The 18,097-nt window shown below is 39.1% G+C and overlaps 2 protein-coding genes across 3 annotated transcripts in view; both read right to left on the reverse strand.

Moving 5' to 3' along the window:
- gng12b (guanine nucleotide binding protein (G protein), gamma 12b) overlaps positions 1-12,234 on the reverse strand; it is a 76,839-nt gene extending 64,605 nt beyond the window's left edge. The window contains 2 exon segments of the mRNA XM_075484897.1: positions 5,065-5,127; positions 12,076-12,234. Coding sequence (XP_075341012.1) covers positions 5,065-5,127; positions 12,076-12,161 — 149 coding nt within the window. The 5' untranslated portion in view covers positions 12,162-12,234.
- Positions 12,235-15,230: 2,996 nt separating this feature from the next.
- dr1 (down-regulator of transcription 1) lies at positions 15,231-17,824 on the reverse strand. Of its 2 annotated transcripts, none has more exons than XM_075486226.1 (4): positions 17,526-17,824; positions 16,926-17,165; positions 16,670-16,833; positions 15,231-16,012 (listed from the first exon to the last, which is right to left on the reverse strand). In XM_075486226.1, the coding sequence occupies exons 2-4, from the start codon at positions 17,143-17,145 to the stop codon at positions 15,866-15,868; spliced, it is 531 nt and encodes a 176-aa protein (XP_075342341.1). In that variant the 5' UTR covers positions 17,146-17,165; positions 17,526-17,824; the 3' UTR covers positions 15,231-15,865. The 2 variants fall into 2 exon arrangements, with proteins under 2 accessions (XP_075342341.1, XP_075342340.1); XM_075486225.1 differs by having other exon boundaries at positions 17,235-17,824.
- Between the last annotated feature and the right edge of the window lie 273 nt (positions 17,825-18,097).

Consider the following 18,097-nt stretch of genomic DNA (forward strand, 5'->3'; position numbering starts at 1 on the left):
CACCGTCCCAGAGAGCAGACATAGCCCAGTTGCAGCAGCGTTACGCTGATGTGTTCTCCCCCCTGCCAGGACGCACAAGCCTTATTCAACACCATGTGGAGACTCACCCAGGCATAACGGTGCGTTCACGACCCTATTGGTTACCTGAGCACAAGATAAAAGTGGTTCAGGCAGAATTGAAGCTATGTTGGATATGAGAGTAATAGAGGAGTCCCACAGTGTCTGGGGTAGCCCCATTGTCCTGGTGGTCAAGAAGGATGGGTCTATCCGGTTCTGTGTGGACTATCGCGAGGTGAATGATGTTTCACAGTACTTAAAGGTAAACATATTTTGAGACCGATACTGGGTTTCAGTTATTAGCTTCTGACTTACATCAGTGGTGCCCTGAAGGTAATAATTTCCATTATTATATTTACTGAATATTAATAACTTTCTTTGGACATTTATCTATATTTGCTCATTTTAGCAACTTTAGATGATGCTGCATTTGTTGTAATTTGGAAGTGGTAAGCTGAAGTTATTTGCTTTGAAATGTAGCCCATATAAGTAACAGTTTAAATGTTACCCATTAAAAAACTAGGTCAGGTCAAGCTCCTAAAATGATCAGCTTGAATGAGGTATAAAAATCAATGGAAGAAAAAGAAGTTGCTGTAGTGTCTGTCTGGGGTGATTCAGAAAATTGTGTCAGCTTGAGGAAAAAAAAGACAATATGTTGTGAGATTTTAAATGTTGTAAGATGGAATAGCAACATTGCAAAGTGGTAAAAGCTTTTCTGTCCAAGCTTCTTTTGCAATGTGTTGCAGGCCTGAAGATGTAGAAATGGAGAGCTGTATAACTTATCAGCCTCTAATTTCTTTTTACATTTTTTTTTTTTCATCTTTTTACTTCGCTGTAGCAGCTCTACAATTTGTGCAGCTTTCTAATTTACACAGAGGGTGATATGCAAAACAAGAGCATTTTTTTCTCAGTCAATAAAAACATTGAGCTGACATCAGGTGAAAAAATTGAAGTCAGTCGAGGTTTGGCCTAACAGGATCATGAAAGTCTGTGCAAAAATCCAGCCACATGGCCATCCAGTCATCATTTATTATAGTCTAATTAAAGATAATTGACCAGAAGTGGACTGTTACATACATAATACATAAAAGTGGTGCTTGCAGTTCCTTTCACACACAGAGGTGAAGTCAAAGCCTGGCAGGCAGTTGTGGGAAAATCCTATTCATGGAAACAGGATCTGCCATGACCCAGTTGTTGCGAGGGCTGATAATGTCCCAAGGGGGACAAAAAGGAGGGTGACATGGTAATTACACATCTAAAACTGCAATAATAATTCAGTCTTGCAAATGTTTCTATGTAGCCATGTTACACATTTTGTTATGATACCATGAAGGACATCAGGAGACATGTTGTTTATAGGCTCAGTAGTTTAATTCAAAGTATTTACTGAGTGCAAATTGTTCTCATTGTAAATACTTTTACAGCTGAAAAAGAAAAAAGAAGAATCCAGTGGCTTAAAGTGATGGTTCGGACTAGATTCACCCTTGGGACATTTGAACCGTGACATCCAGCCAAGTAGCCCACCCGAAGTTTTTCCGATATTGGCTGAACATCAGCCGAGTTACTGAGTTATCCCGAATAGCTTAGTACAAGCGCTAATGGACCCTGGCAGTATCTCCAAAATTACCACACTAAAATCACATGCCATGACACCAAACTTCTACAGTAGTACAAATATGGTCTGTACTCACAAAACGATGCATTTGGAAGTTTGTACATAGTCTAGGAGTTTATTATTATCAACACAAGCCTAATAGCTTCTCTGCTGCTAAAGCTGCTTCAATGTCACTTCCTTGATCTGGGAGCTTCAATGTAAGATGAGGGTTGATTTACTACTGTAGACAACAAAGCAAGGCTGCTCAATTTCTCCATTGATAAAATAAATTCACAACTCTACAACATAAATATTCATAAAAATTCATGTAGAATATAGCATATACTTTGTTGTCTACAGTAGTAGATCAACCCTCATCTTACTTTGAAGCTTCCAGATCAAGGAAGTGACGTCGACTCAGCTTTAGCAGCAGAGAAGCTATCAGGCTTGTGTTGATAATAATAAACTCCTGGACTATGTACAAACTTCCAAATGCATGGATAACTCAGTAACTCGGCTGATGTTCAGCCAATATCGGAAAAACTTAGGGTGGGCTACTTGGCTGGATGTCACGGTTCAAATGACCCTAGGATGAATCTACTCCGAACCATTACTTTAAGAGACACCATCGTAATACTACCCTGAGGCAAAAACTTGATGAATCTGTTTGTCCTATTTCAAAGTCAGCATGTGTCCACATTGTAGCTTTCCAGACAGGACAGCTAATCTAAGTGATATCCACATGCACCCAGCGCTCTCAAAGGCCACCCAGAGAAACACTGATCCTGCTTTGAATTCCCAGAATTACATCTACATAAATCTTTGTTAGTGTAAGATTTATTTTTACAAGCAACACAGATGTTCCTGTTACAGGGAACAGAGGAACGCTGAAAAGGGTATGGCATGTACAAATCAAAGGTCTTGAATTTATTTCATTCTTTGTCCTACAGATCAAAAAAAGTTTTTTCCCCACCACTTCCAGGAGCAGTTTGAAGTGTGGTATGCGTGGTATGAAAGAAAGGAAGAGCCTCACATGCAGATATAGGACATCAGTCTGAATATATGGTTATGGACAGAATTTGCTTCCAACAAAAACAAGATTATAAATAAATAAATCAAGCCAAAATACACACAACCAGTGCTGGTTTGCTGGTTATGAAAGGAAGCCATCAAAACTTGTGATCAAATGAGCATTAACCACACTAGTTCCTGAATGAGAACAGCCACTCCCGCCTCTGCCCATAACTAACCCGTATGAGTAGGAGTGTGTGATTGTGTAATATACACAATCACACACTCCTACTCACTACTCAAGAGGAAGCTTCTTTTTTTTTTTTTTAGAAGTGTGTGTGTGTGTGCAACCAGAAGAAGGGAGGATGTCCATATATGAGCAGATGCTTCTAAAACAGGATGGAGGACATGTTTCACAGGCTTGTTCTAAATCCTGAAGCCCGGGATCTCCCTTAGGTGTGACAATAACTCAGTAAATGTGTAGACCTCTTACACTTGTAAACACACTTGTAAAATTATTAAAAATTGTTTTATTAATTATCATGTAAGCTCTTCAGCTGGCAGCCTTCTGTTTCTGCCAACTATGCACAACAGGCAGAGGCCCTGCAGCCAATTAGCAACACACCTGCACACTGAAGAAGAAAAAAAGGGCCTTTTTATAACAGCTGCATCAACTGGGTCACTTTTAGTTTAGTTCAAAATTGCACACACAGCCTTAAGAATTTTGCTTTCTTTTTACTTAATACTTATTCTAAAGCTTTGTTTGTTTTGTTGGTTGGTTTGCAATTTTGACTGCCCTGCATGTAGTATGTATTTAATTTAATCTGACTTCTTGGATTTTCTCATGCTGTACTCCTACATGAATATGAAGACTATGTTTGAATAACTGTGTATGTACAGATGGGGTCAATATGAAACCTAAGATGAATGTTCTTCACACAAGAAAATTCCAACCCAAATGGAAACAGAGGGGTACGTGCAAGAATGCTTAAAGGGGAAGTTCGTTTTTTTTTAAACCTGGACCTTATTTCTGGTATAAAATACGTTCATCTACTCACCAATAACAGTTTGGTGAAATCGGTGTCCTTCGGACGCTATTTAGATCACTCAAGATCCGCGTATATCCATATAACAGGAGTGAACAGGGCATTGACAATACAGCCTCTAAATAAGGCATTATCTGTCTTTATTTCACCAATACTTTAAGCCGAATGAATGAATGAGCACGTACTATTGCACTGTTAGTTCAGAGCTGCCATGTTGTTGTTATTGGGGGCTATCAGGGGCTTTCTACACACGCATCTAGTGTGATGACGTCATCAACAGGCGCCACTTTGAACTGATTCAGGCATTGAACTGATTCTGATTCATAATGTTTCAATTGCATTAGAGAAAAAGTTTTCTGTTTAATTAAAGTGGGTCATTTTAACAACTGTTTAGTGTGACCATTTAGGATATTATCTCAGACTTAAGCGCTTTAAATGAACTAATAGGCTGCCCAATACTGCCACCATGTGGGGAATTATTCATTCATTTATGTGTTACTATCTTTTATTTAAACATTTATTTGTTTCAGTCCACTTTCTAACTCCACTGTCTGTCCGAATTGCTCTCTAGCTGTGTTTCTTTTTTCTTTACCTATTCTTATTCTCAGTTTATCAACTATCCTACACTTTCTTTAATGCAGAAATTAATATCTGTAGAATGGGAAATGTTTGTCAAGTTGAACAAAAAAGTATTATGATTTGAAATGATAAAAATTTTCAAATAATTGACGGTCACAATAAAGATTGTAAAGTACAAGCTTCCTTTGTAGTAAACGACTTTACTAATAATCAAAAGATTATTAAATGATGCAGTTTATACAGAGCATTGTCTACTGTGTAGCTTTAACCTTGAAAACAAAGACCCGTTTGCAAATAAAATCCTCATAAATATATTATCAGGATATTAAAGACATGAAATCAAACAATCTAGTAAATATGTCCAAGATTTTTGAGATATTTAGTTTTAGACATTATTACATTTGGTGCTTAACAATAAGGCAACCCTAATATATGTTCATATACAACACTCCTCCTGGCTTGTAAGCTAATACAAGTGATGGGCAGAGTAATACTCTTCAAATATAACAGATTTCTCTTTCAAAGTATGAGAAAAAACTTCAGCAGTCAGGAGATTTTGTTCCGTCTCTGCCACAGTACTGTAAACCCTGTTTCAAGCTCCGGAGGGCAGCACCTCACAGACGGTCCTCACAGTTGGACTGGATGTATGAAATACTTGATGGAACCAGGCCTGAATAATAATGGATAAGCTGGGGAAGCAATATGTAGGGAAGCAACTGGAGCTGCCCTACAATTATAGCAAAAGCTGAGAACACCAGTGGCAACAAACACACTGACCTGTGTGGGACATGTTCTCGAGGAGCATGTTCCTTTGTTCCTGTCTGCGTGCTCGGCTTAAATCTGGAAAGAGAAAGCAAAGGAAATGTAACTAATTTACCATGGGGGCTAAGTAAACTGTGAGACAATCATAAACACTGATGGATTTGTGTGAATATGGGTAATTATTCCAAGACAGGGTAAACAAGAGGGCTTGAGCCTCCAGAGTGTGATGAATGCCTGTTCACTGACACCACTTTCTTCATCAAATGTTGAGCACTGACTGCCAACTGTTGTGGGTGGAGTATAATCTATCTTTGGTCTGACGACCTTCTGTGTGTCAGCAACCTAGTGGAGGCAGAATTTGATGTGAACTGCAGAAATCAGTCCAAAATAGAGTTCAGTACTTTCTAACATTTATTTGCTTTCATCACTCGTGTTTCTCCACAAAGAACTTATAACCTAAGAGTTATTAGCTTTTCACATTTTCAACTGAACTTTTTTTTTCATTTTTTACAAAAATAATTTTGTTGCTTGGATGCTTTGCTCCTTTAGAGATTCCCGCACTTTCTATCATCTGTTATAACTGACTTAGCTTTCCAAAGGCAAAGTATTGATAGTAATGTCTGAAATGAGATCCCAAATGCAGAGAAGTTCAAAAAGATATGTTTAAACCATTTCACCGCTCAAACTGGCAATAAAGTGGACAAGCGCAGACAAAGACGGTGTTAATTTGGCTTCTTGAATTTTATTGTGCTGTACTCATTGAATAATTGTGCGTGTACAGATGGGGTCACTGTGAAACCAAAGAGGACTGTTTTATCAGAAATACGATATTCTGGGTTTCACTGAGACATTGCTGCAGGAACTAATTCTGGACTCCTTACACCTCTTTATCCAGCACAAAGACCGGCCAAACAGAGACTGCACAAAGTAAAAAAAATTGAGGACTATCGGTATTTGTTAACTACCGACAGTGTAAACCAGAATGTTACTGAATATCAAATCAAATCAAATCAAATCAAATCAAATCAAATCAAATCAAATCAAATCAGTGTAAACCAGAATGTTACTGAATAGGAGCATCTTGTTGCGCCAGATAACGAGCTGTGAGTGTCAGTCCATGTTGTCTAGAAAGAGAGTTCACTTGTGCTACACATATTTATCAACTGCAAACACAACACCCCAAAGCTTTAACGGTGCAAAGCTTTCAACTTTATTTATATTATTTTTATGTTTTTTTCCAGGATCAGGAATGTAGGCTACTGCTTATACAGCTTTTTTTTTTCTAGTAACATATACAATACATTGTTCCTTTAAAGCTGCGGTCGGCAACTTTTTTTTAGTCATATTAGCTTGAACTGTCATGGGATTCTGGAAGTAGAATATTAAATAGGCTGTTTAGGAAAAATAACGAAATCTGTAGCTCCCTCTGAAGCCTGTAATCATGCTTGCAAAAACCGAGCGCTCCCGGCTGTTTTTAACCAATCAAGTTAGGGTGGAGGAATCCTACCTGTCAATCACAGCTTGTGCACACGCTGCTGAGTGTGAGTCTGCCCCAGCTTGTGTGCGCTCACACTAGTGTGAACTCACGTGCACAACCTCGTCCACAGAGGGGGAGGGGTTTGGGGGGCGATTCGGAGTAGAGCCCTGCAACATCCCGCCATTCCAACATGCAAACGTCCCACCATTCCAACAAGGCTTTCCATATAAGGAAATATGCGTACTCAACAGGTAACAGTCCCTTCTTTCTGTTCATGCATTTTACATGTTTTAAGACATGTGTACAGATGGGATACAGTCTTTAAAAGCATAATCAAAGCCCCCCCCACTCTCTCTCTCTGCCTGTTATTCTTCAAAGCTTGTGATGTTTGCATGATATTAAATTGATACTGAATGATAATTTAAGGGTCAAATCTAAAGTCAGAGGGCAGGATCAGGTGGATGTGGGCTTATTGCAGATTTTAAAACTAAAACTAAAAGATGATGGCACTCAGGATCCATCCATAAGGGCTGTGTTGTTACTATTTTACTATAAATCTGTTTTGTGCGTGTAACAGCTGTCATGTAGGTGTGTCGGATACCGTCAGATCCTGACAATGTCATGAGTCCGTGGTAATATTCAAAACCACTCCAAAAGCAAATTAATTATATTCAAATACTTTATTACACGGGCTGCACGGTGGTGTGGTGGTTAGCACCGTCGCCTCACAGCAAGAAGGTTCCAGGTTCAACTCCCAGCTGGCGCCTTTCTGTGTGGAGTTTGCATGTTCTCCCTGTGTAAGTGTGGGTTCTCTCCGGGTACTCCGGCTTCCTCCCACTGTCCAAAAAACATGCATGTTAGGTTAATTGGTGTCTCCAAAATTGTCCTTAGGATTGTGTGTGTGGTTGTGGTTGTTTGTCTCTGTGGCCCTGTGATGGACTGGTGGCCTGTCCAGGGTGTACCCCGCCTCTCGCCCGATGACCAATGGGACAGGCTCCCCGTGACCCAACCGGCGGATTCAGCGGGTATAAAAAATGGATGGATAGTTTATTACACAAAAAGGAGCGACAAACATAGACAAACACTGTTCACTTATTGATTTAAAACTAATAAACTAATAAAAAGCCTAATATATGAAATTGGTTTTATTTGCAGCACTGGGACGTCCGACACACGTGAGCTGTCATTGATGTCTGTAATTGCAATTATTAATGTTGCATATGATGCAAAAGACGCATGGACTCTGTGGAAAGCTTCGCTCCAGCTGGCTGCTGTGACAGGTCACTGACACTGTATTTCTGCTTAATCTAACATGTTTCAGACTCGCCTAATTTACATTAATACCTGTATTTTGATATTTGAAATTTCAGGGGATTTTGATAATAGATTATTAAAGTTGGTTTGCGAGGTTGTGGAGTTCCTCTAAAAAAAGAGTTTTACACAAACTGTAACCCACTTGTAACAGTATCACTATGGCATAAGTCATCAAACTACAGCCAGTCCAATACTAGAGCACTATTACATATTCATATCTAACACTAAAAATACAAAAAAAATGTGTTGTTACCATGAAACGCTTAATAAACCAAAAACAAAACAAGATACAACAAGACAGACAAAAATTATTTTGAGCAATAGGCTCCAATATGCTTCCCTTCAGATTCACACATGGAGTGCTGCAACCAGAGATGTTCCAGGAAGTGCACTCGGTCAGGACTGTCAGTAATGAAGCTGCAGATCCATTAAGTCAGGCTCAGGCTAACTCCAAGTCTAAGGAGGCACAGTACTGCCACCGTGTCATCTACATCATCAAAGGTCTCAGCAAAAATCATGGGTCATTAGTGTGCACACTGAGCTCTGAACAGGCAGCAGGCCTTGTGTACCAGGGTCATGAAACTAGACTAGACTAGATTAGATGTTGTGGAATGGTTTGGTCAGCTGTAGCTGCACGGGATCAAGTTTTGGTGCGAGGTCTTTCAAGATCCAACATGTGCAAAATTTCTGATAATATCCATGTCCAGATAAACACGGGCACTAAAGTCAGGATATGCAAGTTACATATACCAACCAAACTGACTACAAGTCAGTGAATAATTCAATCACAGGAAGTAGTGGAAGCATAAAGATAATAACGTTTATGGCAATGACTTTATCAAGAGGGTCAGTCCCTTGATGCACGGATGTACCACAGGGACCTGGAGTTGCTTTGTAGAATGTGTCAGTTAAGTTGCACATCATGCTGAACTGCACAAGAAAGCATATGCTTATAAATATCCTGCAGCAGGAAAATGGCAGGTCCCACAAAGTGAGATCAGGCAGAGCATGACTCAAACAGATGACTGTCACACTCTGCAGGCAGTGAGGAAAAAAATGGCTGCAAGGACATCCTGCCACAAGGACGGACCGAGCAACAGCGAGGCAGCATTTTCAGCTCCAAATATTTCATCAGTAGAGTTTGTTGCCATTCCTCTGTTTTATTCTTCATGTGGTAAAAACACATTTACTGAGAATAATGAGTATTAGAACAGAGTTTTCACCACCAAGAAAAAAGTAAAAGTGGGTAGATTAGTATCCCACTAGTTATGGAGAAGTCGGGGGTATAGGGAAAAGACGTACACAGTTTTTTTATTTAAACAATCTCTCAAATTTTCAATTTTACCAGAGCTGATAATGCAATGTGGGCAGAGCCTTGTCAGGCCGTTATAGCTCAACAAACAAAGCAGAGTGAGCTTCTTGGTAAAGGGCAAGACCTTCTAACTGCTGCTTCGGTTTTTAAAGGAAATCTGGATTCTGCATCTAGCACACTGCTTGCTGTTTCATGAGAGTTTTAACTGGATGAAGGGTGACTGCACTTTGGTTCTTCTACGAGCTTAAAGAAAGCTTTTTTTTCCAGGCTCTTGAAGATGTTTAACCTCTCATTCGAAGAGGCTTCTTTAGATCTGAAACTAGATCTAAAGATCTGAAAAAACTAGATCTGAAACTAGTTTGTAGGGAGTTTTGACTTATAAGCAGTTAAACGAGCGTTCACAATTGGTTGATCACTGACTCATCTGACCTTCATGTGGGTTGTTTGAGTCATTGTTTACTTGCCTGACCAAGCATGTTTTGGTCACAAGATCCAACGTGTGAATGGTTGTGAAACTGCCCGGAGAGGAGAGTCAAGGCTGCCAACTCCTCTGTTTAAAGATGGTCTATCTAGTTTAACATAGATGGCTTCCGTTGCTCTTGTTCTTAAATAAATTTGATTAAAACTTTCCTTTGAAATTAAACATTTAATCATACAGGTCTGTGGTTTAAAAGTGTGACCTCTCATCAAATTGCCTTGATTCAAAGCTGGATGGGGAACTGACAGTAAGAATAAATAATCCACTTATGGCAAGTGTGTCTGTGGCAACCATATAACAAAGTATCATACATTACAAAAGCCACAGAAGGCTCATTTCATCTGTGGTGCTGTCATGTTAACTGTGGCAAACATCTTTTTGACATTAGCATCCATATCCCTGTGAAGCCGATTTTTTCAATCCCTTCCAAAAGCAAATTTTGTTGTCCTCACCTTTCACATTTACTCCAAAAAGATAAGAACAGTCTGTGTTGGAGCGATGACAGTCATATCTTACCTGCTATCCTTTTGCAATTAGGCATTTCTAATTACGCTCTGATGTTCAGCTCAATTACATAACAGTTTAAAACCTAAGAGGTCTGTCTATAAAATAGAACACAAGAAAAGCAAGAAATCCGCACACTGGAAGAGAAAACGTATATGTCTTTTATAAGTTAATTATTAAATTGCTTAAATGATTTCCCTCCACAATTTTGTAGTATGAAGACACATGTCCACTGCACCACTGTCACAAATAAAAAACAAAAGACACTGCAATTTCACAGAAGGCACAGAGTTGGCTATTTAAAAATCAAAGTGAGTAAAATCAGTGAGTAGAACTGATTAGAGCCCATTGTGAAAGCCTTACATCGCTTGGTGATAAGCAGTTCCTGCGTCGTACACTAAGCAGGTTTACTACTTGTGACATATTCCCCTCATAGTCAGTGAGTGTCTAATCCCTTTATCACTGTGACACGCTCCTGTTAGGAGGCTGAGAGGCTTCTGACGTGTGTCAAAGCAGGACAACATTTTTCACACATAGCTGTGGACAAACAGGGCTGGAGGGAGACGGTGGCGGCTCTGCTATGTTGAGTAGAAGCATTTGTGACCAGAGCAGTGACGCATAGAGAAGTTGCCCTGAGGCAGGGCATGGAATTTGAGTCAAGGGATAGAAGGAGGGGAGGGGGACAACACTTTCACAAGATTAAACCACGCTAAGGTCTGCACCAGTGGCTGCAGGATAACCAGGCAACCTGACCCTAACCCACATCAGCACCATGACCCCACTAAAGTGAAGTCACAAACCATGACAGGATATTCTAAAAGCTGAGAAAAATGTGTCACACAAACACTCACTTTGAAAACACTTAGTCAGCTTAAGAGTTACACAAGAATCACATTATGAACTTGAGATGCTGTGAACACAAATTCTGTTTAAAACATGTTTATACAATAACATAAAAACATGTTGTCCTAAAAAGCACAGAATGGTCAACGCACTACTAAAGTCCCCACAAAACACCAAATCAGCCACGATGGAAGTGAGCAGCGATCAGGTACTGGCGGTGTTATGCCGGGAATTGCGGGAAGTGTCTGAAAATACATCCTTATACACAGTGGGGTGAGTGGAGGGGGGCTTTAAGGTGTCAATAGACTTTGTTTGAAGATACTGCAGTCTGAAGACAGGCTTACGATTGCAAAAAAAATAGCTTGAGTGATCTTTTCAAAATCTGTGTTCTAGGTTTTAGACACTGATTACATTCAACTAACCACAAATGTTTCAGAATTGCAGATCAACGCTTTCCATCAGCTGAAGGGAGGTGACAGTGAGTCTACAATAAGACATAATACAAAGAAATTTAAATCTGCTTTGATGTTTCCACTGTGGACATGCTGTAACTTCCTTTGAGTATCCACAATCAAGTGTTTTCATGTGTGATACACACATATAGTTTATTTCTAATTCCATATTTGTATCATTCAATGCAATCAAAGCTATAAATGGGTAGTGCAGGTTCCAGAATAGCTCGTACGCTTTCCATCAAATAGACCTACAATATGTCATCATTTATACATAGATCTGTCAGACATTTTATTACGATTCCAAAGAATTTAACAAGTTAATTATCTCTACCTTGGCATCACAGAGAGGTAAGTGACTGTCTCGTCTTTATATCCCAGCTTCCTGTCTGCTTAGTGTATATACCAGCCTTTAAAACCGACGTTCCTTTTAAAAGTTCCTTTAAAAGCCTTTAAAGCAACCTGATACACATACTGTATATACATATATTTTTTATTTTAATCACCCTAGCCTCTTGTTTGCTGTTTGGATATGTGTTTGAACTGGAACTCACAATGTACCATTATTTAAACTGCAACATTCATGTCCACAAATTGCTAGAAAGAAAGATTCTAAATGTAATCTCTGTGCTGATTCTCACCTGACCTCTCGACTCCAATGGACTTTCTGTTTGTCTTTTGTTTTTCAAAGTCGAGCCATAGAATAATTCCTAGACGCTTCTGCGCTCGCATAAAATGTCGACTGAAAAGTTAGACTGGGTCAGACGCACATTCAGCCGTGGCGAGGTGAGGCACACAGTGACGGCAGACTGTGGAGCTGCTGGGCTGATTCTCTCTAAATTGAACTCACAACAGCGCCCCCCTCCGGCAGCTCTGGTGACCTTTCTATGATCTTAACACTTGACACCACTCTGAACACTGTACCGTGTAGTTAGTATACAGCCAAATTGCGATTTTCCTTCTTTAGTTGTATACAGATATCAGTTAGGTTGTATGTAAATCAATGCAAAACTGAAAATGATAATATGCATGTCTTTACCAAGGGAAATCATTGACCAAATGCAATAACCCATAGAGCGATGTTTTCTTTCAGAGCTCAGGTACTTTAAGTTTTTTTTTTCCTTTTCTGTTTTATACAGCATCTTCTTGATATACAGTGTAAATTTGGTGTTTTTCTCTCTTCAAAGATAAGCATATCTAGTCTGTTATCCTAAGAGAGGTATCACTCACCATGAACTATGTGAAAAAGAATGATATTTTATTAGAACAAAAATGCTTCAAATATAGCTTACATGCATTTTTTTTCTGATTACATTCTGTCTTATATGATTGTGAGAGTTAAAATTCACATACTTCTTCTTTATGGGGTTATTTTGTGTATGGCATTCAGCACATACAAATTCTCTTCTCATGGTAAGTACAATGACAGTTACACATGGTTTGCTCCTGAAGCTCAGTGCTTCAGCACATTAACTTAGAAATAAAGGAAAACGCTTTATTATCACAACTCCATTTGAAATATATTGTAGGCCTGAAATGCAAAAGTGGTTTATGATACAAAACATCACATTTCTTGGGGACTTAGTCTCAGTAATAGAATAAAGTCAAAATAAATCTAATAATCACTGAATTTTCTTTTTTTTTTTATTAACTTAATTTTTTGTTTCCCTTTTACATTTCTACATAACTTTCCAATTTCTTTTGATTTGGGATTGTAGAATAATTGAAGGAGTTAACTTGATTCAAGATCAGGAAGATGATAGTCAAGGCTGAATATGAGTTGCTAACATCAAAAACCCTAAACCTGAAGATTCTACCCTTCCAAAGTTGGTAAGATTGGTAATAGTAGGCAGCTTTTCTGTCTTGTTTTCTTTATATTATTTAAACCATGCAAAATAGGGGGGAAATGAACATAGATACACTATACATAATAAATACATGTTTTAATACTTACCAAAAAAATGTAGTATTTAATGCCAACTAAGGAAAACCCTTGGACAGCATTGAGAGACCCACATTCATGCAACTTTTACAATGCTTGAAGCAGTCCACTGCAGGAGCAAAATGCATCAACCTCTGACTCAAATATGTCAAAAATATCAGATATGAGAACAAATGAGTCCAGCCTTCCACCATTTACACTGAAAGTTGAGTCCTTTGGCTTTGGTCCTATATAATATGTTGGTGGAAGATATAGTATTACTGTGCACGAAAGTGCAGAGAAAACTTTAGTTGTGACTGAGATACCGGCCATGAGATATTTGAAAAACAGAGAAACGTGGAGGAGAACGCCCCCTGCTGGGCATCTTCAGGCAGTAGCAAGCACATCCACTCAAAGACCATGGAGCAACTGAGAGCAAAAATCATCCTCAGCCAAGCAAATACATCCTACAAAACAGTCAAACTGATACTCTGCAGAATGGAAACAGTTGTCTAAAAAGACAAGCAACTCCTCCTCTGCTGCAAGTTGAGTGTTGACCTAGTTTTAGGCAATCATACTCTCAAGATCTAGAAGTTTTCATTTCCCCTGCTGACCATATGACATCCTGAAGCATCTTACACTTAGGATGCCGGAGGGTTTGCATGGGATTTGAAGTTCTCACTATCCGTAACGCTAAAAGTGCTTGAAATCCAAAGAGCTGTTGCCTGCCTTTGGGGAGAATAGCTAAGTAGCCTTATAAAAGGTAATACATAATAAAAGATGACACAAAATGTTGAAAATGACACAAACAATAAACAAAATTAATAAAGCCTTAAAAAAGAACATTAGGAATTTTGTCAAATGAATTCTTTCTTCATTTCTAATTTCAACAGATTCATCAAATTGTGTTATTTCAAATGAAACTTGAGTCTAATCTCCTTGAGAAGAGGTACAAACACGGCAAAAACAGTGTTGTTGAGGCTCATCTAACCTGTGGCTCTGCCCGGCACTCCTTTGAACCTCATGGCATGAGGTAGATGTGTGTCCTGTGCCGATTAAAGAATTTTGTGGCCAAGCAGCAGATTGTATAGTGTGAACAAAGGAAATCAGACACGTGGTTTCAGTAGTTTTTAAAAAAAACCTCTAAACAATAAAGCTTGGTTCAGTTGCACTGGGGGAAATCTACAGATTAAATGTTTCTGCAAACACCAACATCTGCAATCAAAGCAGATAAAAATGAGTACTTATCAATTAATCCGGTGAGAGAAAAACCTTCAAAAACAAGAATAAAGAACCCAAATGCAGGCACATTTTAAATGCTCATGTTCTTATGTGGTCCTGTCAAGCAAAGTGCTCCACTGAAGTTTGCCCCCCTGCTCCCATCAAACAGCATGTGTGCAGAGTATGTGGGTAAGACATGGAAACATTACAGCATTAGCTAATAAAAAATATAAAAAAAAGAACACAGAACAGTTGTCTACAAAAATGATTCCTTTATTGCTTAAAGAATACAATTTGTAGTATAGGCAAGTGAATGTGTATCACAACTAGGTTACTTGTTTTTACACGGAGGATTGACCAAAGTCATGATGCAAATGTTTTAATGCTGTACCCAAGAAGAAGGGAAATAACAAAGTCCCCTTAAATATCAAAGTTGTAGGTTAATAATCCCTAACTTTTTCTACACTGATGTGGAATCAGCAGTGAAAATCACAGTAGCACCTACACCTTTAAAAACAAACTTTGGGCTGTTATCTGTCCTCCGTCTTTGGTTCTATTAAACAAAAATATTCAGCTTCTCATAGGTGTAGCTAATCACTAATACTGTAGGTGGTTCTATAAGAAAAGAAAATGGAACAAAGTATCCAAATAAGCTAAAATTAAACAAAATGTCCATTTATTTTTTAAGGTGACATAACAAATTCAATATTCACAACCTCTCAAACAATCCACTTTTAACAAATATTCCGAGGAGGGGGAAAAGAAAATCCTTACAATAAAAAGGACCACCAAAGACCAAATGAGGAGGAATCGGATACTCTAGAATCATTCAAGAGCAGTTTTCCTAAAGCACTGAATGTGAGTGAGCACTAAGGATGCCATACACAAGTCTTCTGGTGCAGAACCTGAAGGAGCACAGACTTGCTGCGTAATCACCTAAATTCACCGACATGTGCGTCTGCCTTCAGTGTGGTCATAACACATCCAGAAATATACAAAGTACAACGTGATATCAAGATGTTATTAAAGAGAGGAAACTAAAAAAAATAGGAAAAATTAGATTAATCATAAACTTCATTAACAGTCTTTCAATCGAAATCACTTTCAGGTTCTGGTATCTTAATGTGGGGCTTCGGTGAAACCCCCTCCTACCTCTCTCTTTACTGTTCATTTCAAAAGTGCATTTTCAAGGAGTCAAACACGTCTCATGTCTCTGCCGATGACAGCACTAGGTGGTTTGTGTGCCAGCACTGTCCCAGGACGCAATCTGGACAAGTTGAATGATATCCTGGGATCACATGTCATCATCCTCATCTTCATCCTGAGAGGAGCCGGCCTGTTGGGCTGCGCTGGCAGATGCTGCCGCCATCTGTGCCTGCTGGGCGGCCTGCTGCATCTGCAACCACTCCTGCTGGGCGAGCTCGGCCTGCTGCTGCCGCGCCTGCACAAACACAGTTCAGAGACATGAGAAGGCAAAACACTTAGCGAAACAAATGACCAAGATGGTCACGTTTGTCTTTTTAGAGGTAAAACATCATAGTTATTTTCCCCCTTACATGTATCATCCCAATACTACAATGTATTGGGTATTGAAAAAAATATATAACAAAAAACTGAATTATGTAACATTAAGACTGATTAATTATACGTGCTTGAGTTTAAGAGCTGCTGTATCAAACCCATTCAGATCCATAAAGCCTGATGCATCATGAGTGTTGCATCGACACTTTCAAAACACAGAGACTCTAATATATATATATATATATGTTTGTCTAGAAATAATTCCAAAAGTAGAGTACATTATCATTTCCATAAAAAAGCGGATAACAAAGTTGGTGGCACACAGGCACAATGTTTCCAGTGTACGTGTCATTATCTTCAGAGCGTCCAACACTAAATGAGTATATCAAAGTGTTTCTCTCACATCTAAGTGCCCATTTTGCAAATTATGTTAGAATTTTATAGCACAGTGGCAGCATCTCCACCTGCAAATTGGAGCTACTCCAGTCATTCCAATTGCATCCATCTACACATCCTACAGGGGTAGGAGGCATGGGACATGCAAAGTTTGTTAGTCATTTACTGATACGGATCATACCTTAGCAAATAATTCCTGTTGTTGTCTGAGGAGCTCCTCTTCTGGGATGCCCAGGTTCTCCAGTCGAGAGCTGGCCTTCCTCCTCTTCAGAGCAACTGTTTTACACTCTTGCAGAACGTCTTTCACTTCTGTTATGTATGATCCGAAACCAAGGCTCTCGAGGGCTGCAATGCGAAAACAAAAGGTGAAAGTGTAAGAATGACTTTCAGTGGTTCAAAATTAGGACACATACCCTCCCCAATGTGTCGGGGCTCACCGTTGATGACATGCTCGGGAGATATGGTCTTCTTGTCGGATTTGTTGCATATTTCATTGGCTTCTGAGGAAATTAGATGGATAAACTCTGTGCAGCAGTTAACTACAAGCTCCCTGGCGTCGTTCGCGACTCGTACGTTAGGGAGAGTTTCTTTAATCATCTTGTTGATTGCTGCTCTCGGAATGGTGAGGTCGTCGTCGTTTCCAGAGGAGGAAGCCATCGTGGCAAGAAAAAAATTACCTAAAAAAAGATAAGATGAAAAAACAACCCTCAACTCCGCTTGTTTAAAATGTAAGGGAGGGATTTTACCAGTGGTTAAAGAGCCTTCTTGAGTTCCCGTAGATAAAGTATACCATCCAGGTCAATAGTAAGTCAACATGCATGAAGTAAATTAATCGATGAGACGTTTCCTAAAAGTTAGCTGGCTAGACACGCTAATTGCTATTTGTGCGTGTCAAAACAAACAATAGGCCGTTTCTGTTTATCGACGTCCTTATACGGAATTTGACAGAAAGGTAAAGTTCTAACAAAAGTTATAGCACAAATAACAGAATACAAATACGTTAACACTATAAAAAAATAACTTAACATGCAAGCCACCAAGCTAGCTAGTAGCTGTGGTCCCTGTCGCAAGCAAGCCGTACAGCTGAAGACAAGTGAAAGCGGAGGCTGAGAGCATGGCTAAAGCTAGGCTAACAATAAAGAGCCCCTTGCATATGCAACTTAATAGTTAGCCTCACGTTGGCGAAGACTAAAATTAAATTGTCAAAACTATTCAAGTTGCTCAGGTTTACATCGCATAAGGAACCAAAACATTTAATAAACTTAAGGCTTATAGCAATGAATTGAACATTATGTATTCTGGGTAACATTAGCTTAAAGTTGTCCGGATATAACGTCAAATAAAGACTCGGAAACTGCGCGTCACCGAGAGGCTTTTGAAGTAGGGCAACTACTGTTCACCGCCGCTCAGCGTTCACTCAGAGTACAGCTTGTTTCACGTTATATAATTTTGTTCCTGTTGTTGTTCAATTAACCACTGAAATATAAGAACTACTAAAAATAAACTCTCATAGAGTTGAGCTCATTATGGTGTGAGGATCAGAGCAAAACAGCTGAATCCCAGATTAGGCAATGTGTAAATACCTTAAGGCTTACATAATCTAGTGTCA

The sequence above is a fragment of the Odontesthes bonariensis genome, chromosome 15 (assembly GCF_027942865.1).
Source record: "Odontesthes bonariensis isolate fOdoBon6 chromosome 15, fOdoBon6.hap1, whole genome shotgun sequence".
NCBI classification, from domain to species: Eukaryota; Metazoa; Chordata; class Actinopteri; order Atheriniformes; family Atherinopsidae; genus Odontesthes; species Odontesthes bonariensis.

Coding starts and splice junctions, on each gene's coding strand:
- dr1 (XM_075486226.1), bottom strand. CDS start 17,145: ATGGCTTCCTCCTCTGGAAACGACGACGACCTCACCATTCCGAGAGCA. Junction 16,834..16,925: donor TCCCGAGCATGTCATCAACG/GTGAGCCCCGAC, acceptor TTCGCATTGCAG/CCCTCGAGAGCCTTGGTTTC. Junction 16,013..16,669: donor AACAGGAATTATTTGCTAAG/GTATGATCCGTA, acceptor GTGTTTGTGCAG/GCGCGGCAGCAGCAGGCCGA.